Genomic DNA, 23,332 nt, shown 5'->3' on the forward strand with positions numbered 1-23,332 from the left:
CGCTGTCACAGGAGGTTAGTGGGAGGAGAGAGAGAAAGGCAGAGGAAAGAGAGATGGGGAGAGAGAGAGAGAGGAGGGAGGGACCCGCTCAGTCCTTTCTCCCAGGGATGAGACAATTGGTGGAAAACTCCCCTTTGGAAACCAAAAAAAGAGAAAAAAGAGAAAGGGGAGAAAGAGAGGGAATAGGACGCTGAGTGAGAGAGGGAGTGAGAGCGAGAGAGAGAGAGGGAAAGGGGGAGAGAGAGACAGAGAGAGAGAGAGAGAGAGAGAGAGAGAGAGAGAGAGAGAGCAACCTATGTCAATGAACACGACTCATACCCTGCTGACAGCCTTCACGGCATCATCTGGTAAAGATTGGGTTCCCAGATCGCCGGCCAAATGTGTTCCATCAACCTTTTCTTTCCCGTCTCCAGCGTCTGACTGTTTCTGCTTAGTTGCTTGGACTTTTCCTTCCCTTCTTGCTTTTTTGTTTTGTTTTTTTCTTTCCTGCATTCCCAGAGCAAGACTCTGGGCTAACTTTCCTTCCCTCCTTGTTGAGGCTGGTTTTCTTACACAATGATAAGTTGGGTTGGGGTGAAGAGAGTGTTTACAGTTGACCTCATGCTGAACTTACACCAAATCAAGAAAGGACTACATCACTATCTGTGTCCCATAATGTTTGCTTGGGCTATTTTTGCTGTTTTCTTTCAGACCAAGTAAAAAGGCCAAGATGAAAGATTTAACACACAAGGTGAGGTCACACCTTGCTACCAAATCAGAGTTTGGTCTGAAACACAAACTGGTGATGGAGCAGATGTTGCCTGAGTCACAGATGGAGAGTATATACACAAATCTTATTACACCCCCCAGTGGCACTGAAACACAATCTTTAAGCATGACCCATGACCCATGGGCAGGAGATGTTTATCTCTGAGTTCTTTAGTAGAATGATGCTTGGGAGACCTGACCCCTGACCCAAGAGACCATCCATTTAGAGCAGAGAGAACTTCCCTGACATTATGAAGCTCAGAAATGTGGCTATTGCTTATCATAGACTTTATGAGAAAACCTTTAAATTTGGCCCCTTAAAGAATTAAACCAAGGAAGGACTTCAGCTCAACATACATATATGAATTTAGTGAATGTGTCCTCTGAGAACTGCACTGACTTTTCTTACAGAAATGCCAAGGACGTCTCCAGTAATCCCCAAAGGACAGCCCAGTTATTTCCTTCACTCTCAGACCTGTCCAAAAAAGAGCTCAGCAGGCTTCCTTATCCCAGACCTTGTCCAAGCATACAGGTTAGCTGAGGTCATCATTGCCCCAATCTGTTCCCCATAAGTGTTTCTTCAGTGACAAGGAACTGAACTTTGCTTCCTTGTACAAGGAGCAGAATTTAAACCAGAAACCTTCAAGTTATAAGGAAGTAATTGTTGTGTTTTGCTGGTGTATTCGAACACGAATAAAGACAAGACACAATGGATTATGCTTTCTTCTTTCCATTTACTGAACCACGTGCAAGCAACAACTCTCGTTCTTTTTTGGTACATATCACTGGCCAACCAAACTCTAACCCACATTACTATTAAGAGTGGCCTATTAACACTTATCCCTGAGTTTATGCAACACTCAATACACAACAGTAGCACTAACTGATATGCTACAAAGGTTCCTTCTTTTGGCATAATACCACCTTACAGGTAAAAAGCCGTTCAACCAGGTTCACTTACATCACTTACAGTTTACCCCATTTTGATGCACAACTTCCTATCCACACCTTCTATGCTGACCTTTTCTTGGTGAAAGAAACAGTATTTTCCCATACAGGAACTTAACATTTATACCTTCAGGTCGTGTGTTTCCCACTTGCAAATGCAAAACCCTTAGTTAAAGACTTAGGTGCTTGGAAATGATGAAACAAGCACCAGTAGTGTGTAGCAGGATGACACACCAGGATACATACAGTACATTGGTCATTCCCACCCAAGAAGATGGGTAAATGGGTAAACATTTGTAACCTCAACACTGTAAGTTGCTTTGGAGAAAAGCATCAGCTAAATGAATAAATGTAAATGTAAGAAGAGGATCAGTTTCAGCCCTTCTGACAAAAGCTTTTCACTTTTTCTGGGATTTCTGGTAAGAAAGGGCAAGGTACCTTTGATTGTGACACAAAAAAGAAAAAGGATAGTCCGGATATGATTTATACTGCAGACTACTGAAGAATGCAGGAACAACATGGCTGCCCACAGCAGATGTTCATTCTTGCTGAGCAACACATTATCAGATTGTATTCAATTTGTATATAGACAAATAAAAGAAGCTGGAACAGACAAAAGCCGTAACATAAAAAATGTAAGAGCAACCATCAAAAGTAACTGTACTTTCTAAATGACTACTGAGCTGTTTCTGTGTTCCACCAAACCCTGTACCACATCACTTTACTCATTTCCTCATTTCAATCCACTCCTCCCCTCTCTTGCATTTAAATATGTTTGCCTGACCATTCACTTCTTAATTTATTTTCTGCTTTATTTTTCTAGTTATTTACTGTATGTATTTTACTTATTCTATATATGTATACATTGTGTATGTGTATGTATGTATGTATGTTGTAAATTGTATGCTGCTGTAACAAAAGTGAATTTCACTCAGGGATTAACATTCATTCATTCATTCATTCATTTTAGTGACTTCTGCCAAAACTCTCAGGTTCATTTGCAAGTCCACTGTACAAAACCCGTGAAAAGAAGTACAAACAAGAAAGGAAGTGTGTGAGACACCCAGGCAGGATGAAAACCACCTTTCATCTGTCTGCCATTAGCCGAACTTCTATCAAAACCTGGTTAACATGACTATCACAGCAGGCAGGCCGCTGTTAGGGGTTGGAGGAGCAAGGCAAAATGAAGCTTCTACCTCTCAAGGAATCATTCTGTGCATTTTGAGACTTTTCATTATGGTTCCCATTGCCACTAACACTGAAAAACATAGAACTGCAGAATGAGCAACCATGGTGTATGCAAGCGGTGGCAGGTAAGGTCTTGCCCAATCAGGCCGACTGCTGGGAGGTAGGGGTGTCTGTAACAAGAGGCCAGTGTTTCCCCTCCAATGCACAAAGATCTAAATGGTTTGAAAATGGGCTGGGAGTTGGGCACTGTCTCACCTATCCATTTGTCAGCACTCTTCCAGGCCAGTGGAAGACTCAGGCCTGCTTTGAGCCAAGCTGTTCTTTAAATACACACAAATCTTCTCTGACACCACAGGGAGTCTTGCTCTGAGGGGGAGGCATCATAACTGATAAATAATCAGTAAAAGACTATGAATTAATGACAAAATATGGGAAAATAAAAAAATATATGGCTAGTTAATGGAAACAAATGTAGGTTAAAAGCAGGTCCTAAGGGATAATACACATACAGACACATACACACACACACTGCCTGAAGCTGCTTGTCCCAAGCGGGGTCTCGATAAACCAGATCCTAACCCGGCAACACAGGGAGCAAGGCTGGAGGGGAAAGGGACACACCCAGGAAGGGATGCCAGTTCGCTGCAAGGCACCCCAAGCAGGACTTGAACCCCAGACCCACCAGAGAGCGGGACCCAGCCAAGCCCGCTGTGCCACCACACCCCCCAGATGAATAATACTGTAATGATATTACTAGTACAGGAATAATATATACAAAGTCTGAGTGAAAAACCTTATTACTACAGATGGGATAAGAAATTGGGTGACTGGAAGTAAATGTCTACACCTGGAAAATTATGTAATTATTTCTTAAAAATTATGTGATGTATTAAAGCTGAGGAAAATGCATTGTAAAATCTTTTTTACCCTTTTCCCCATCCATTGGGGAATGAAAGCAATGTAAATAAACTTGTCCTTGGGTGGCTGAGGTGCTGTCTCTTGGGTCCAGGAGGAAGGCAGGCATGGCACCATATTGTCCTGTAAACATAGAGGACACATTTCTGCAGGAGTTTATATCTCATAAAACCATCTTGACATATCCAATCTCCTGCAAGAGCAAGGTTGATGAGGTTATCACAGAACTTAAGTTGGTTTATTAGACCTTAGGAGTTGTGCTAAAATTAGCATGGCAAGAAGTATAAACATGGAAGGATGCTAAAGCCACACTAGGGCTTGTAGTTTAAGAGTATGTTGAGGTATGAGGTTATGTGTGCTCTAGGGTGTTCAATGACTAAGTGTACACACTCACCAAGAGGGGGTTAGGGAAAGCCACAGCGGAGATTAGTCCCACTAGAGTCATTGCTCAGCGATTTCTCTAAATTGCACCCACGAGTTTGCCACATATTCCATGTTGGGTCAGCCTCATCCCACTCTGGCTAGAGAAGGCCACAATCTAGTAAGTTCCCAGGCTCATCTTGTGACATTAGAGGTATCCAAGCTTGCAGTGACGAATGACACACTGACTTGCTCACTGTGGTTTAGCTTCTTTAGTTTCAGCTGTTAGATCCATTGTCACCTGTAGGGTGAAACTGATCAGGCAGAGTAACCCTGTGCCGGGCTGTGGTTGATCAGCTGAGTGCTCATGTATCCTTGCCTAGTCTTTGATCGTTTGGTTTCTATAGCTAAATGCTTCTGTCACTTGAAAGGGAGGACTGTAATAGCTCAAAGAAAAATTAATTAAATAAAACGCTGAAGTGTTAAAACAGAAGGACCTGAAGAGCAGCTTTGTTAAGGCCATGCCCGTGTGGAAAGAACCACATGGATGAATAAAACAGACACTCAAGGGGAGCTCACAGTGACACGAGAAACAGAAACTGCCAGATGGTATTAAGCAAATACAGACACACCCGCAACAAAGGGTTGTGGGACAGTGGTCCCTCTACACATATATTTATAACTGTGATGGGGAAAGCTTCTCTAAAACTGAACCTGCAAGGCAGATGCACCAAATTTGATGCACGGTCCAACCACAGTGGCAAAATGAGGGGTACCAGTAACACAATTCCCATTGCCAGCGTTCATACAGGTACACACCCTGTCAACACGCATGCATGAAAACACATGCAAGATGACCACCTTAAATCCTTCTCCATAAGGATTTCTGAACATGTATTCATTATGTTAACACCATTTATGAAATGGCATAAAAATGACAACAGCTAAATAAAAGTGTTTCTTTCCCATTTGTGTTTTTAATTAAGGCCATATACTTGCTTTTAAGATGGATGACATCTTACTCACTCAATGAAATATATTATACAGCAAAATAAATGGATGCTCAGCAGAACACACCCAGGTCACATGACTCATCTCATCCAATCACATTACCAGTCTGCCCAGAGGGCAAAGCAGAGATGCAGAGTGAAATTTTAAATAATTATTAAATTAATAAATTCTCCCAAGCACATAAATTACAGTGGAGTTTCTCCATGGAAACCCACAGCTGTAAATAATTTCTCAAAAATGTTCTGCTTGTTCTGCAGATGGTTAAAGGAAATACACTTGAATTAGCAGAGCTTGCTGTTTGCCTTATTGAAGTGGCAACAGGAGCCATTTGAGCAGCGCTAAACCTTCTCAGGAGGATGCCAAAAACAGGATATGGAAACGGACTAAGTTTCAGATATGCATCAAAAATAATGTTTAAAAAATTACAATGCGAGTGTGCAGATGGTGTGTGTTCCATCAGCTGTGACACCTAGACAGTCACTGTGGACTAAGGAAATATGACTACTTGTCAAAAGCCATATTGGCTTTAGGGATGGTGGTGGATACACAACATGCACGGTACAAAAAGCAGGAAGTGTCCCATATCATAGCCAAAGGACTGCTTTGCGCAGACAGGGTGAGTCTGCTGATCTCAGTCATGTTAATTCTGACAACGTTCTACACTCTTGCAGAGAAAATGAATTCCACATGCCAGGGCAGTGTCTGGACGGAGGCTTGAATGGATAAATTGTCCCATAACATTTTAAAAAGGATATTAGGACTCATACTGACATAAATAAGGCTCAGCCTTCATTCCTCACATATGGTTCCTCTGCACAGGTTATATACGAAAGACAATTATTTTTGCTGATAAAATTCTACAGTTAGTATTTGAACCAATGTATCCATCATATAACACCAAATATATTCCAAAACAAAGCAGGTCTCACACTGCAAACATCTAATTTCTTAGAGAACTCACACACACACACACGCATTTTCTGAACCGCTTGTCCCATATGGGGTCACGGGGAACCGGAGCCTAACCCGGCAATTCAGGGTGTAAGGCTGGAGGGGGAGGGGACACACCCAGGACAGGATGCCAGTCCATCGCAAGGCACCCCAAGCGGGACTTGAACCCCAGACCCACCGGAGAGCAGGACCCAGACCAACCCACCGCACAATTGCGCCTCTTAGAGAACTTAAAGAGTAAATCAGCTCTGATTATAGTAAAATATTGTTCACATTAAAATGCATTTTCAATCAGTATGAGTGGGAAGAGGGGGGCGTGGTTGCACGGTGGCACGGGAGGTTTTGCCAGTAGGTGGCAGGTCTGGGGTTTGACCCCTGCTTGGGGTGCCTTACGCCTCTCATACAGACGGACTGGAGACAGGAGGTATGTGGATGGACCCAATTGCGGGACAGTTTATTCTTTGAACAAATCTCATGGGACAGGACAAACTCGAGGTCAAGGCCAGGTGAAGGTCTTCTAGGCACAGACGTGACAATCCAGGCAAGACGAAAATCCGTGGTCGAGGAAACAGACGAGGGTCATAAACCAGGAACTAGGAAACAAGGCAGGACCCGATGGACACGGAGAAAGACGCTGATACTGCAAGACCACAAGGGTGTTTGCAAGAATTCGCGGTGTCTTACGGTCACGGAGCTCCTTTTATCCCGGGGCTCATCAATTAGCCACAGGTGTTGCTGCTCTGCTTGTTTGCGGGGGCGTGACAACGGCGGACTGGCATCCCGTCCTGCGTGTGTCCCCTCCCCCCTTGGCCTTGTGCCCTGTGTTGCCGGCTGGGCTCCAGCTCGCCGTGACCCCACTTGAGACGAGCAGTTGTTGACAATGACATGACATAAGCGGGAACATTCTGTAATAAAATCTGTTTCAGACGAAGTCTTTCCACAGCTACAAATTCAAAACAATTGAATTAAGGACTGCACTAGCCCTTATTGTTGGCACTAGGCTCCTTATTGGTGAGCAAAATGTGGAATTTGCATCTTTTAAATAGCCACCGCCTTCCCAGTGTTTATAGATCACTTTTATACTAAATGTATAACAGGCTTGTTTTCTGATATATTTGTAATAAATATATTAAAAAACCTCAGAACAAACTCTTCAAAAATGCTTGGCTTTATCACTTGTATGTAGCTGAGCATTTTTAAGATATCAGATGTATGTGTGAGGTGGAGGGTAGGGTTTGCCAAGCATCTATGAAACAATTTTCCAGAGGCTATAGCTTTTGGTTTGATATCATTAGCCAAATAACACTTCACACCCAATCAAACTAACAGAATGCTCAAAGTATGACTCAGAATCATATAAAAATTATATTACCATACTCCAAATCAAAAAGTGCATTCCACAAACAGATGGTTTTTATTTTGTTCGTCTGATCTTTTGTTTTAAATAAAATAAAAAAATGTATTTTATTTTGTATGTTCATCTGTCTTTCTATCTCTCCTACTATGTTTCTGTCCCTTCATCTTTCTCTCTTTCTCTCCCAAAATTTTCTCTATTTGCTGTTCTGAGTGATCTGGGACAGTGACTCTGAGTCCCTCTTCAGGATTCTGAATGAGCTCAGGAAAAATTCAAGCTGAACACTGCCAAGTCCAAATGAGCAGTAAAAAGATGTGTTCAAAATAAATTTAAAAGTGTCTAAATAAGGGGCAGAAAAAAGATGAGTAACGTCTGAAGGAACATATAAGAGGTGTGTGCCAGCATGGCATACAGTGAGCACTTCAGCAGAAGGACCATCCCAATGCTCTGTAGCTCCACAATGAACTCCAAGACGCTAAGCTGTTAATCTCATGGAGAAACCTCAGTGACATTGTTTAAATTACATCAGCCTCGGGTACATTCCTCCCCGTCACTTTTCTGATGGATTCATCGACTCAGGTGAAGTAATTAAACTGGAGTTCAACTCCGTTGTCACTAGAGCTCTACTGTCTGAACTGTGGGTAAGACATTCTTTGCTCTGTTTTTTCAGGGATAATTCATGGATGGCTATCCATGACTTTCCGTGGAAGGATTGTCTTAGGAAATTGTGTAAGATTCCTGGTGTGGGGAGCTGGGAAGGAGGGCAGTGGCCAGTGGAAATTAAAGAGTCACTAGTTGGAAGAGAAATATAAAAGGTCCATCTGAGCAAAAGACGTTTCCCGGCGACGTTGCGTCAACAGTTTATCATCATTGCGCTCAGGGAAATGTGACCTGGCTGGCAGAGTCCACATCCTATACAGCTGTCTTTTTTCTACTACGGCGAAGCGGTTCAGGCTTTTACATACCTTGGCATTGTGTAATCTTTACCAAAGGTCAAGTATCAATCAACATAAACATCTTGCAGAGTATAGATGACCTGTTTACATGTGGAAATGTATTGTGAAGTGTAAAGAAGGAAGTTCTAACGCTATCTCAAGTATCTTTGCAGTACGGCACACAACTGGTGCCATTACTTAATGTATACATATTCACTTCTGTATCATTACAGATGGAAACTCACATACACACACACTTTCACGATATCACCCACAAGTGTACTTCCAGATGAGGGAATGTATTAGGCAATGGGAGTGGAATGCACAGACCAAAGGGAGATAAGCTGATTCCAGCAAGGGGAAGGCAGTTAGGGCGAGAGGCCCTATGTATGGGGTAAGAAAACACTGAGCTTTTGAGGTCCACCTTTTAACATCTTTTTTGCAGTGGACTGGTTGTGGTTTATTGTGAATCAGTCTGACATACAGACCACTGCATGTTGACTCTTGCTTAAAGAGCCAAAGGAGACAGCTTTCTTCTGTGATTCCTTAAAGAAGACTGACACTGCACAGTTCAGCAGAGGCCCATGCGACTCTTAACCTGGGAGTAATTATCCCCCCACCCTCAGCCCTGGGGTGAAATACAAATATTGGAACTAAGTAAACAGTCCTAGTTTAAAAGAACTGTGTTTTTTAAGCAACTGAGATTTGAAAAAGATGATGCTTTTGTTGTGACAGAAAGTTTCTATGAGGTTGGGTATGGAATGAGGAAGAGAAGTTGCGTTGACTTTTACGATAGTGCTTCCCACGTGAGGCCTTTGCGGTTTCTCGCCAGCTCCTACAGAAAGTGGGGATAGATGGCCATCAGCAAGTGAGTGGAGCAAGCCCACAGCAAAAACTTTTCAGCTCCTCAGGGCACAGTGTTGAGAAGATGTGGCATTTGCCTTTACCTTGTAGTCAGGCTCCACTGGACTCCCAGCTTTCATTCAAAGCTCTCTAGGTGTCTTTGCTGCTCCAGGTGGCTACAGATCTGAGTCTGCAGTGATTCTGATTTATTTCAGGAGCAGCATGTGGTAAGTTGAGGAGCTGACAGATACAGCATGTGCTAAACCCCAATGAGTCACCAAAGACTGTCCAGAGACAGCAAGCAAGTCCATAGTGCAATTGGGCATAAGTAGCCATCTGTCTACCTCTGTGACAAGCAAGAAGACTCACAGTCGACATAAGGTAAAGATCACCACGTTGAGAACACTGCACATTTTTAGACCTCACTTTTTCCCTACTTCAGATTGCGCTGTGCTTGAACCAATGGAGTTTGGTCCGACTGTCCCCAGTGATATGTGGTAAGTAAAACCCATAGAACCCACACCAGTCTGGGTTTTGTTTTTGAATGTATTTTCTCCCTTTGGATAACAGTGAACAGTGCATTCTTCCTGGTGGCTCTGCTCTCCAAAAATCACAACACGTTTGCACAATATTTTTTGAAAATTGATCCAGTACTAACTCCTTTGAACATTTTGCTTGGAATGTGCAAAATATTTGACCTCCAATAAAGATGAGTGACTCTTCTGGATTGTCATAAGCCCTTGAACATCACAAGTGATTTGGACATCACCCCATTTTGTCTCTGCACCTTATAATTTTAAGGCAGAGACTTTACACAATGAAACACATTCAGCACAGAAGAGGAAGGAGTATATTTAAGATACCTGACTCAAACTCACTGAGAAATATTCTCATAAACATACACACGCACACGCACACGCACACGCACACACACACACGCATCACTCTCTCAGAGTTAAAGCCTTCTGGTCAATTTTTTCTTTGGCACCAAATCAGTAAATGTGAAAAACTTTAGGAGCAAAAAAGTTAGCGAGCTCACTCCTTTTTCTTCAAATTTCACTTAAAGAGAAAACTCACATTCATATTTTGGTTGTGCTTTCAGAGTTTAATGAAGAACTTTTGGTTTTATTGTTTTGTTTTTAGTATAATTTTAGGTCCACAAATAATACCTGTGTTAATATTTTAGTGCTTTATTACTTTTTTACTTTTCCTATATCATTTTTAAAAAATAGCCAGAGCAATAAAACCTTATGAAACTAAGAAACAATTTGCAATTTAAACAGTATCATTCCACCCTTACAGATCCAGAGATGTACCTATCCGTCTGCAAGAATGAAAGTAAATTCAACTATGTTTTTAAAAGAGCAATTAAAACAGATTCCCCAAATCCTGAAACATTCCAAGGATTCAGATCTGGTGCCTTCAGGTCCAGGGTCTGGTCACCAAACCAGGGTTTCAGGTGTCTCTAGCAGAGGACTAACATGATACTTGAAATGAGCCCAAAGACCACATCAGATGAAACCACTCAAAATCACACTTGGTTCCTCAGCAGGGAGGAACTGCTTTGGATTCAGAAACAAACCAGCAGATGGTGGAATTCACAGCTGGGATATTATTTGTATGGCCAGCTAACTGACCATGGAGACAGTGTGTAGCAGCATGTGAGCGTGTGTGAGGCATATCTGTGGTTTGGATGCCTGATCAATTCTGCAGTAACTATAACTGCTACACTTCTTTTCAGGGAAACAACATGATCTGGTATAATTCATTCTAAAACTTGCCAGGTCTATTTTAGTGCAGTTCAACAGTAAATCAGTTTCATGCGGCAGGATGGAGTGATTCAGCTCTCCTGTTTAGTTATATCTCTGAATATTTCCCAGAAGGAAATACTACAAACACGAATCACTCCTGCTGTTGCATCTCGAGTTTCTGTCTCGTCCTGCTCCTCTAACAGGAAACCAGAAGGCTCAGCTAAAGTAATCACAGTTAAACAGATTACAGTCATTAGTTACCTCGGAGCTGGTTATTTTGCGTGGCGAGGAGACTCAGAAAAGGCAGTGCCGCGGGCACAGCTGGCATGGAGCTGGGCTCCTCTTCCATCAGTACTCCACCCGCAAGGCTGGAGCTGTGGCAGCTTTGTGAAAAGTCTGCGCAGTGCTCATAGTGCATCCTTTGGAAGCAGGTCTGCTCCCTCACGTCTCCCTCAAGTTCAAAGCCAAAGAAATCCATCACATTAACAGAAAAACCTTTTCATTGTTGTGATGGCATAGTTTGAGCTCATCATTAAAACAGTTGTGACATCTTCAAATGCATCATACTGGTGAAATAAAAAAGGGTTTTAAGTCACACAGTTAAAGCCCAGGTTACTGGATATGAGATCCTTCTAATGAGTGCAGCCACTGTGTCTTTTTCCTTTATCTCAATTTTTCAGTAATCTCATAACTTTGTATGATGAAACGATACATTACTCAGCTTTTCAGTCGACTACTTTCTGTTACGTTTCATAACCAGAAATCAGTTATTTAGTATTTTTTCTTTAATAAAGTATTCTAACATGTTAAACTAAGGAGACCGAAATGTATTTTGCAAATGTGCATCAATGATCTCATGAGGACAATTAAAAACATCATTTTAAAAAGTAGCCAGTTTTCCATTTATGGTTGTACCAAACATATTTTAGTGAGGCAGTAAAGAAATGTAACATGATGCCACCTCTCCACTGTAAAACCACACGGAGCACAGCAGCAGGTCTCTACTCAGGAATTGCCAGCGTGGGCCCCGGAGCGGAGCCTTGCTCCCGGGGACAGCTCAGCCTGGGCTAGTTTAAGGTCTACTCGCTGAAGTTTCAAGAACTAATGAAGTGTTAAGGGGTTCTGGGTAAATCCGCTGAGTCAGGAACATGTTTGTTTTATTGGAGCTTGTGCTACAGGACGAGAACAGTTGAGATTGTGTGAAGACTGAGGAAAAGGGCTGGTTTGTAATTAAGATCAGAGTTCTGGACTCCTGTCCTGCTGGGTTTTCTCTTTCATGCATATATATGGCATCCCTGGGCAACAGTCTTCGCGAATGCGTGAATGATGCAAATGAGAATGGGGATGTCAGCCCTTATTTAAGCTTAGAGTCTTCACACAAGTAAAATCCATTGAAGTCACATTTTACCTTTGCTGTTTTAATTTTCTAGTGTTTTAAATTACTAATAAATAATAATAATAATAATAATAATAATAACAGTATTATTCTCTTGCCCTGGGACAATAAAAGGCTTACATCTCAATTGTCTGGATTAAAGTTTGTGTTTCAGGGTATAATGGTGTACTTCACACCCAGTTACAAAGAGACAAGGAATTAAATGTGTTTTTGTGTGAAAAATTCTTTCTTTTTAAACCTGCCATTATAATTCAGAATTAAGATCAACTGAGTAAAATATAGCCCAATGTAATAGTACAGGAGGTATTAAAAGAAAAATATCAATACAAAAAATCTCTGAAAAGGACAACTTTACTTCAGTACAGGTAAGGCGTTACATGTAATGTATAGCATCTCAGCTTTTGATACTGGATAATAATGGTGTGGATACTTTGTACTGCTTAAATGAAGAGAAGTTGAGACCTGGATGCCAGGTGGGACACTTTATAAGCAAGCTTAAAAAATGGGAATTTCTGAAAGTTTAATCTTAGTTTAATCTTAGAAATAATGTTTAACCTTAGAAATAATGACATTTTTGGTGTAAGGGTTAATCCAAGTCCACATAAGAATAAAATTATGACTTTGAAAATAATTCACACACAATGTCTACAACCACTTAACCGGAGCCTAACCTGGCAACACAGGGCGCAAGGCCGAAGCGGGAGGGGATGCACCCGGGACAGGATGCCAGTCCATCGCAGGGGACCCCAAGCAAACAGCGCACACCACACAGCGGGTACTGGCTGAACCCACCGCGCCACCATTACTCAAGCCTTTAAAAATGTTATTAATACTGTTTTTGAATAGTTTCGATTATTCTTTCAACAGCTACCAACATCTAAGCGTCCAATAATTACGTGAATTCTCCAGCTGTAGAGTTTATTTCTTATCTGTGACATAACGTTTTTGACACTTAACAGAGACAATGGAAAACTGAGGACAGCATAAAGTCTGAGGTAGGGTCTCATTAGACTGCAACATGGTGTAGAGTTTTTCCATTCCATTTGGAAAACACTGAGGCGGAAAGTTTTTTCCAGGTTGTGTGTATGTGTGTGACGGAAGCAGGGTTTAATTATCCAGGCCTTTTAACGGTGGACATTTTCCACCTCAGTTCATGGCCCTGCGTTGTTTTATCCACCACGTCTAGACGTTGATGAGGTGCCAACACTATGGCAACGGTGAGACTGAATCCCACAAGCTTCATGGAACTGTCTGGACCATGAAGTTTGTCTTGCTGGGGCAGAAGGACTGGAGTCAAAAGCCAAACTGTCTCTTCTCCCTAAGCTCCTAATGCAAATGAACACTTGACTGCAGCCATATTTTTTTTTTTTTTGTCCATAAGTTTTTATTGGCAGATGACTTTGTCACCTATAAAACTTCTTTCCACATGTAGGTGTGTCCAAATAACGGTGCCAGATAGGGTTGAGTAAGTGATGCGCTCAACGGCCAAAGAATCAGAATGTGGAATTGAAGCACACTCTGGGAAATGGAGCCTGAAGGAAATGAAACGTTCTCCAGCTTGAGATTTATCACCATACTAATACGGGCAATTGATCCAAAAAACAGAAACACATACACACTGACCCCTCTGGGCCTAATGCAAACTAATGTGAGGGTGGGGTTGGGAGCTTAGGACTGATAATAATTGTATTAGCCTCATTCTTGAAATATCAGCCTTTAGCAGTGCTCTCCCCCTTAAGCTTCACCTCACACACACACACACACACACACACACACACACACACACACACACACACACACCATTACAAACTTGTCAGATATGCCAAATGTAAAAGTCATTACTTCCATCAAATTATCAGCATTTTACTCAGTGGCATAGCAACTTGGGTTTTCAGGGGTGACAAAAAATAAGCCTTTAGTCTTACCCTTGATGCAAACCCACAGTGTTTCATCAAATATGAAGGCAAACCCACTCTCCCCTTTTTTGCTCATAAAAAGTAAAACTGCAACTATTCGTTTAGACTTTTTAACTTAGCTTTAGTTTTAACGTAACTCAAAGTTAATTTAAAAATGTTAAAATAAATAAAAAGTTAAGTCACTATATCTAGGATAATTACAGAGCTCAACCTGTAAATAAATCAAGGGCCATTTGTATGATTAAGCTTTTATTGACTGTGCACACAAAGAAAACAGAGAACAGCCAGAAGCTGATGAACACTGGACTTTATGTGATCTTTCGGATGTATCAGCAACAGTGGGCTTTGAACATAGTTCGCTGAGGTTATGCAGACAACACTTTTTCAGTTTCAGTCATTTTTGATGAGTTTTAATTTTTATGTGGTGGGAATTAATGAAAAATAATGAAACTGATGTGTTACACTGTAATGGAGTGGAGTCCCATCCAGGATTTTCCCTGCGTCAGGCTTCAGGGCTAGGCTCCTGAGCACCGAGACCCTGATAAGTGCTTACTGATAACCAACGAATCGTTATAGCTTTATAGCTTATAGCGTTATAGCTTAGTCGTTATAGCTTTATATGAGGCTTTTGAAGAACCTAGCCAGTGAATAAGTGGAAGGACATCTGTCATAGGCTTATACTGATTGTGACTTTGGAGTTGAACAAATCGAGTTACAGATTTCCGGTCCTCGTTGTGTTTGTAAATTGAGGAGCCAGTTTATTGTTTTTTTTTCAATCTTTGACTTGAGATGAATTTCTCCTTTAACCCTCTCCAGGCAGATGCTGCAAATTAGCATCAGCTGGAACAGATTTTTTCTACTCCTAGTATTAATTGTGCCCTGAGAGGGTTAATGTTCCATTCCAACTTTGGCATGCAAACACACATACACACCCCACTACACACAAAAATTGTAGAACTCCATTTCATGCAGATGAAAACAACAGAAAAGCTTGGAACTGCAATCCTGATACAGGTGCATACAAACCCAGTTACATCTGCACACAAAAAAGTAATTAGTTCCTGATACTGATACACAAAAAGTAGAAAGTGAACCACTGGACTCATTCCTACGCTTCTAGTCTCCAGGGCTGCAAGTGTGTGTGAACATGCCTGTGTTACAATGGCCTCTACAAGGGAAAGGAAAGGTGCAGTGGGAAGTATAGTAGTTAAGAGTTGCTGTATTGCTGTATTGGACCCTGGTTTGAATCCTCGTTCCCACTGTAGTACCCTGGAGCAAGGGGTTTACCTTAAATTGCGCTAGTTAAAATTATGCAGCTCCATGAATAGGAAAATCACACCTTAACACTGCAAGCTGCTTTAAAAAAAAGTGTGTGATAAATAAATGTGCATGAGTTTGTCTGTGTATGGAGCGTGTTTCTGCGTGGGTGTGTGTCTGCTTTTTCTATGGGTGTTGGAGTTCAACATAGAGAGAAAAGAGCTGTGTGCTGGTCCGCCTGGCTCCCATGGCTCTCTAGTCCCCCCCCAAAACACACACACACATCCACTCACACAGGCACTCCGTTCCTCTGCCTGTCTCTTGCTCTGCAGCACAGTGTATCTCTCTTATTCCCTTCCCTAACTCACTCCCTCTCCAGTATGACCACTAGTTGCATACCTACATAATAAATTGCACAGGAAAAGGGGGATGGGGTTGCGCTTCACACATTTACACATAAAATTAGAGTTTTGGATGAGAAAAATATTGGAAGAGGTGCAAATGGAGAACAAGAACCTGGTACCGTTTTGCAAATTATGTATAATTTGCTGTGTAACAGATAGTATTCTATTGATGTTACACATGGCCATTAAAAGTGGGTCAGTGAAAAAGTACAGAATGGATCAGCAAAAAAAGATTGTTAATCATTTTCTCCAGACAAAATTAATAGTCTTCTTTGGCATGTAATCTAGGCCACACTGCCTCCCTGTCAGAGGATCTGAGATGGTTTCCACAGTGGCGCTGCACCCGTTTCTACCTGCCAGCTTCCCACGTTCAGCAGCTTAGAAGCACCTAAGTCAGCATGACCACCCGTTGTGCCAGCAGGGGACCTAGCAGCTCACACAGGAGCTGGACGCGCAACGATCTCGGCCCTTGCCAGACCCCCAGTGCCTTTAAATTATACATGCCAGCCCCCAAGGAACCTGCACTTACCGAGCATGCTCTCTAAGCATGCTCCTCTTGCCACATGTGCCAGCAAAACATCCAAAATATATCCATCCACACATGTTCCTGTCTGCTGGGTGCTCCTACGGTGCCTCTGGCCCCAACCCGCCTGCGCGCAGCCGTCTCTTATTTTGTGCAGTTTCATTTCCTGCATCCCCCATTTCTCTTGCAGGCTCAGCTCGCTGAGGGAAATTCCTTTCGTGCCACTCAAGTGAAGGGTCAAGAGCACGCCGCTCCGCTGCCGCACAGATCTCCTGCCTCTCCAGTGGCACAGGGTGGTACGCTCTTCAGGTGACGTGTGGAAATCCTGTGCTTGTGCCACTTGCTTGGGAGATGGGAGTTCACTGCACACTTACAGTGTCTTCTCGGGGCCCAGCTGAAGAAACGTGCTGTTCCCTTGGGTGTTTGCGTTCTGATGAGGTCAAAGATCAGATCCACTGTCTTCAGATCACACCTTACCTACATGTCTCTGATTACTTGTGCATGTATCTAAGTTTACTGCATGCTCCGAGTTCACCTGTACAGGTACGTACCTGCCTGTACCCCTGCCCACCATCAGCCATGCCTGAACTCAACTTTTGTGATGTTTTAAGAGTAAGGTGTGTCTTCCTGGTGCTTTACACTGTGGGGACACAATACATGCAATGTTATGTCTACTGTTCATATGTCCTTGGTGGTTTTCCTATTCTCCGCTACATAATTCTTTGTAAGCTCCTCTACAAAGTATTGTATTCCAAACAAAAAATAAAAAAAAAAAAACATCTTTCTGAGTGTTTAAAATGTACTTCCTGATGAACCTACGAACAGAGCAGAGGGGGGTGAGATGCCACATGACTGTCCTCTAGTGGCCTGGAGTGGGAGTGTGGTTTTGCCACCATTCACCCCCATGGGCCCTCTGCTCCTCATAGCCCATTCCCCAGCCCCAATCCTTCCCCGGCCCAGATCGCTGCAGGGACCCCTCAACATCTGCATCCAATGCAAAACCTTACAAGGAACACCTGCCCCCGTACCTGAAAAAACAGACACCGAGCTTTGGGGTAGGCAGGCAGAACTAGAAGAGAGGGCGACAAGAAGGAGCAAGCCAAGCAACAATAAAGTGTCGGAGAAGGGCAGGGAAAGACAAAGGGAGAGGGGTATACAGGTAGGCTGGGGAAGAGATGTGTGTAGCACTGCTTGGGGGGTTCAGGGTCCTACTGGACCTTCAGGGAACGCTGGTGGACTACAGGCTGCCCCAACACGGCATGCAGAGCTCCACCCTCCTCCAGGCCCTCCTCTCCCTCCTCCCCCAGCTCCAGCTGTGCAGGCCCCAGTGCCACGTTGCTGAGCAGTGCTACTGGAGCGCCACCGAGAGCATCCGCAGTATTCCCCGGCAGCTCCCAGGCAGCTAGACACGTATAGCAGAAGCACGATCCCCGAGCCTTCGCCCCTCCCTCACTCCCTCCTTGTCTCTCGGAGTTCTCTGTCCTCCACCCCCCTTCTTTGCAAGCCCTCGGTAAACACGTCCCCCAGGCTCATGTGGAGACACACCCGTGTGTTTTACTAACGTTAGTGGGACATTTTCAAAGAAAATGCCCTATAAGGTCAGCAAGCCTTCAGACCTCCACTAAACAAAATACCTTTTGTCAGGTTTGTTTAAAAAAAAGAAAAAAAGCTGCAAAAATCTAAAAAAATAACTTTTATGTGTTTACAGGTTTTGTTGGTAAGAGGTTTGGAGTAAATTTTTTGCATAAAAGCGACAATGTGAAATACTCATAAACTTATTACCGTGAGCAGTGCTCGGTGTCTGTATTCAACAGAGTCTGATTTTCAACCAACTCAACTTTTTTTCATTAGATGCAGATGCAGAATCATAGTGGAATGGGTTTGATGAGCTTACATACCAGCACATACATATTTATTATAGAAATACTGTCAGATAGTGTTACATTGTTTATAGTGTGGGAACACCAGTCTGATACTGTAATATTGTTCAGTATCAATTGTAAGGAAATTAATAAACCTTTTTCTTTTGTCTGCGTAGTTTTTCGGTTCTCGATTCCAACACATCACTGCCTCCTAGTGTATAACAGCTTCCAAAGGTTTTTAAAAAGACAATGTGAAGCGTGATTTTTTTCACTGTTCAGACAACATTGCATGCCATCCAAAGTCATTTCAGAACAGCAGGTAAAATGTCAATGTAATTTTAAAAATGACACAAGTTTCTGAGCACTGGCAAAGCGTAGAGAATAAATCAATTTCTTATGAGATGTTGCCTTAACAGTGAATGCACTAGAAAATCTGGATCCAATATTTTGTTCTAGGAGTTAAGAAACTGTTTATTCCTACTAGAAAAAAATCTGAGATTTGACCAGCAAAGGAAAGTCAAATATTTATTGCATAATAATGTCAGGCAAACGAGACGTAATGCATAAAACAAGCTTTCAACAAGAAAATGTTCAGAAAAATACAGTATGTTATCTAAGTGGGAATAAAGCTCATAGTTTATCATGTCTTTGCAAGATCCCATTCAGAACTGTGGGGAAAATATTTTATTAGGTCTCACTGATTTGTGGGGACTTACAGTTTTCCACTGTACTGCACTAAAACTAGAGGGAAACCTGAATGAATTAACGCCTGCGCAGAGGTTGAAGACTGATGGCATGAATGACTTATTCAAACCAAATACTCACCAAACATTTATTTTTGGATTTTTGTTTCATTAGAAAGACAAGAATACTATACAGTTCCTAAGTCTTCAAAATTTCAGACCATGAGATATACAGAATGGTGACTTATCATTTCAAATATAAAATTTATCACATCATGTATGACTTGGTGCTCAACTGTGTTCAGCAAACACAGACCATGAGAGTCAAAGAACAAATAATGTTCAGTAAAAATGGACAACCTGGAAGCCCCTTAGGCACCAGAGGGCATGACTGTCCAAATCCTGCATGTTAATGACATTGCACTCCAGCTGCACCCTCACCAAGCTGCTGGGAGCAGCGGTCCGGCCTCCTGCACAAAAGGCATCTTGGGGGATGAAGCTGATGCGATTGTGGTTGAGCAAAACGGAGTGAAGGTTTGGTGGGATATTCCGGGGTACCTCTAACAGGTCATTGTGGCTGAGGTCCAGTTGGTGCAGGGCAGCCAGCCAACGGAAGGCCCCAGGGGCCACTTGGGAAATGTGGTTCCGGGACAGACCAAGGTGTTCCAGGTGCAGTAGCCCTTGGAAGGCTCGTTTGCCAATAGTGCTGATCAGGTTACCCTCCAGGTTGAGGGTTCGCAAGGAGGTCGGAAGGTGCCGAGGCACCGATCTGAGGAGATTTCCCTCCAGATTTAGGCTCTCCAGCATGTGGGCATGCTGGAAAGAGTCCCGTTGTAGGCCAGCATCAGGCAGGCGGTTGGCGCTGAGGTCCAGAGACAGCAGTGCCGATCCAACAGGAAAAACCCCTCCTGGAACCTGTTCAATGCGGTTACCATGGAGATAGAGCTCCCTGAGTTGCCTGGGGAGGCGCAGGGGGGTGGAGCTCAGATGATTGTGACTGAGGGTCAGGGTGTGTAGGCTGACCAATGGGGAAAAAGCCCCAGAGGGGATTGACTCCTCCCCCAAACTGTTGTTGGCAAGAGTGAGTAGGTGCAGTGCAGGGCAGCATGACCAGGATGCTTCTGACATCACACTCACATTGTTGCCATCCAGACGCAGCTCCTCCAGCGAAGCTGGAAGTCCAGTAGGCACACTGCCTAGCCAGTTCCGATCAAGAAAAAGACGCTTCAGCTGGCGCATATCTTCAAAGGCCCCTTCCACAGATCCATCTGTCAGATGGTTGTTGGTGAGCACCAGAAACTCTAGGGAGAGGTACTCCTTGAGTAGGTCCAGCTGGATTCCATCGATCTGGTTGTTCATAAGCAGCAGGTAGCGGGTATTGTATGGAATTCCGTACGGTATCTTGTCCACACCTTTGTCAGAACACTGCACCACCCTGGAACATAGGAACAACTCTTTTCACGATCACCACAAGTTATACAATAGCATATTCTAACATAAAAACACAGTGGACCATCATATCCAATGGTAAAAAAATATATATATTTTGAATGTAATAGTCGCCATTTTGAAAGTTCTGCGCACATTGTGGTGATGCTTAGCTCCTACCTGCCATAGCAAGCACATTCTGGAGGGCAGTAGTCATCTTTAAAGTAAGGGAAACGAGCACTCATCTTCTCCGCTTTCTTCTTCCTTGTGTCCTTCTTTTCAGGTTTGTTTTCAGCTCTAGAGTTTCCTTTTTTCTGTGCTTTCGTTTTCTTTCCGGTGTGGGTATTTGTAGCTGGTTTGACCTTCTTCTGGGACCTTGACATTTCATGATTTGTTCTCTGTCCCACTGACCTCTGCTTCTGAGAGTTAGTGATAACATTTCTCGATACCACAGCATCAGAATCCACCCTAATCTTCATCTCCATGGAAACTGGCCCCTTCTGATTCTTGGGGCGCTGGTGGGGGCTGTCTGTCATAGTCAAGATCCAGGTAGGCTCGCTGGAAGTGTTATGTGTTATGTTTTTATGTTTTTTTAGTGGAGACCGAGAAAGGGTGAAGTCAGCAGGCACAAGAGTGGAGCTCTGAATAGTCTGAGTGGCAGTCCTGTCTTCCACTGGGAGGGGAGGTTTTCTCCCTGCAATATGAGTGACACTTTTATTGCCTGGTGGCAGGATATTCACAATGACTTCATATTTATGTGTAGTGCTTTGTCGGATCTTCTGAGCCTCCGGCTCTTCACTGTCCACTCTGTTCACCTGCTTATCCTTTACTCTATGCCCTTCCTCATTCCTCACTTCCTCTTCACCATCTTTTTTTAAGGTTTCCTCATTTCCAGTCTCTTGAGTGCCATCAACCTTGTCACCCTTCTTTGTCTTCTTGACCACTTCCCTTGTTTCTAGTCCTTCTTTGTCACTGATACGATCTTCATTGTTCTCTGTCTCTTCCACAGTTACAAGGCCCTTGCTTCCTATTGCTGGTGGGTGCCCATCAGTTCTCATCCAGTCAGACCAGGATTCCTCCTCACTCTCCGCAATTACAGTGATGCTTGCATCTAGAGAGTAGGACAGACACACTTTACTGAGCCTCCAGAAATGCAACCTTTGAAATCCCATTTCACTGGTTTTTCCAGTGTGCAAATCTGGTAAACTACAAGCTGACAGAGTAGAAATTGTACATCAAATTTGGGGACGGTCAATACTTACTGGACTGGAGCACATATGCATGTAGAGGAATCACCAGGGTCCCCAGGACAAATATAAAAGCTTTCATTTTCCAGGATTCTGTTGAAAAAAATGCAAACACAGCTGCGAAAATGTTGGTGCATTCAGGATTGCAAGAAAACTCCATTTTCACGAAGAGATTAAAAAACGGAACTGATGGAATATTCTCTAATATATTTAAAATAAAAATGCAAATGAATACCTTATAAATTCTTCCTATTACTTCCTCTCTGTGTGTGAGGTGGATAAAGCTCAGCTAGAGAACATGTTTTGCCCGTGTGCAAAATTACCGAAGAAAAGTAATGAATAACTTATTGGAAAGATGGTGTTGTAAGCAGTTTCTTACCTGGAGATTATGGTCTCTGTGGTCAATCTGGTCACCTGGGTTGAGTCTGTCCACCAGAGAGACCAGCTGTGTGGGGTTTATGTTTCAAAGTGAAGGAGACCTTCAGTCACGCATACACCTATCACACAGCTTGGGGTGGTTTAACAAACTTTTAAAAAAAAATCACTTCTTTACCGGAATGTTCACACATATGCTTTGGAATAGTGGAATTTGGAACATCAATGCCTGAAAAACATCTGAAAAGGGAACAGAGACCATGTCCCAGCCCCCTTGTTTGCCTTTGTATGCAGACACAGCCACTGGAGGACTGGCAGGCAGGTGACAAGTGCCTCCAAGACTAGAGTGAGGTGACCCCTGACCTGCACAGATCACACAAAGGAGAGAGCATGTGATCCATAGCCACAGGGCTTCCCAGCAATGGTCTGGATCTGCACCAAGGACAGAACTTTTTTACTTTAGAAGAAGGTTTGGTTGGAATTCTCAGACAGAATCAGAGAATGAGGATGTCCTCTCTAATTCCAGTGCAGAGTGTAATTTTTGAGCCTTGTGGTCTTTCTCGCGGCACGATGCAGCCATCCTTATCACTTGTTTATAATCCAAATATTGTCAGAACAGCTGACTTGTCATTTAATATTCCGTCAATCATTATATTTCAAAATTCGTCAGTAACACATATCAGCACAATATGATAGTGAATAACTCAGCAGTCACATTTGTCAGGCTCACTGGCGAGGATCATTTCACTTTATATATTCTTTACTAGCTGGAGTTGCTTTATGTAACAATTAAAAAATGGGCTGCAACATTACACACTACCCATAAACATAAAAAATACAGAGAAAGCAATATCAGGAAATTTCCTTTACTACAAGTAATGCCTCTGTGTTCTGGAATTCGAGCCTGCATCTTCTGTCATATCACGTACTGAACCTTAGGGAAGATTCTTCTAAATGATGGACTCCATTTATATTCCATGCTGCAGGAATGTTTTTGTAACACAGAGGTGGTAAATCCCAGAACAAACAAACAGATACCATTACACCCTCCCATTTTTCCCCAACTCATGGCCAAATTCCCCAAAACAGTCATTACCAAGCCCAAGACAGGATTTCTGCATTTTCAGAAAGTGCAGTACTCTAAGCAGTCTGCTCTTGATCATTTTTACCTTGTAATACTTTCTGAGTGGACCCTAAATCAGTTTATTGGTTCAGACACCTACCAAGTGCAAATGAAT

The 23,332-nt window shown here is 42.9% G+C and overlaps 1 protein-coding gene across 1 annotated transcript; it reads right to left on the reverse strand.

The window, feature by feature from the left end:
* Positions 1–19,386: 19,386 nt before the first annotated feature.
* Positions 19,387–21,008, reverse strand: LOC108931385 (decorin). Its single transcript, XM_018747136.1, has 2 exons — positions 20,884–21,008; positions 19,387–20,479 (listed from the first exon to the last, which is right to left on the reverse strand). The coding sequence occupies exons 1-2, from the start codon at positions 21,006–21,008 to the stop codon at positions 19,387–19,389; spliced, it is 1,218 nt and encodes a 405-aa protein (XP_018602652.1).
* Between the last annotated feature and the right edge of the window lie 2,324 nt (positions 21,009–23,332).

The sequence above is a fragment of the Scleropages formosus genome, chromosome 2 (genome assembly GCF_900964775.1).
Source record: "Scleropages formosus chromosome 2, fSclFor1.1, whole genome shotgun sequence".
In the NCBI taxonomy this organism is placed as follows: domain Eukaryota; kingdom Metazoa; phylum Chordata; class Actinopteri; order Osteoglossiformes; family Osteoglossidae; genus Scleropages; species Scleropages formosus.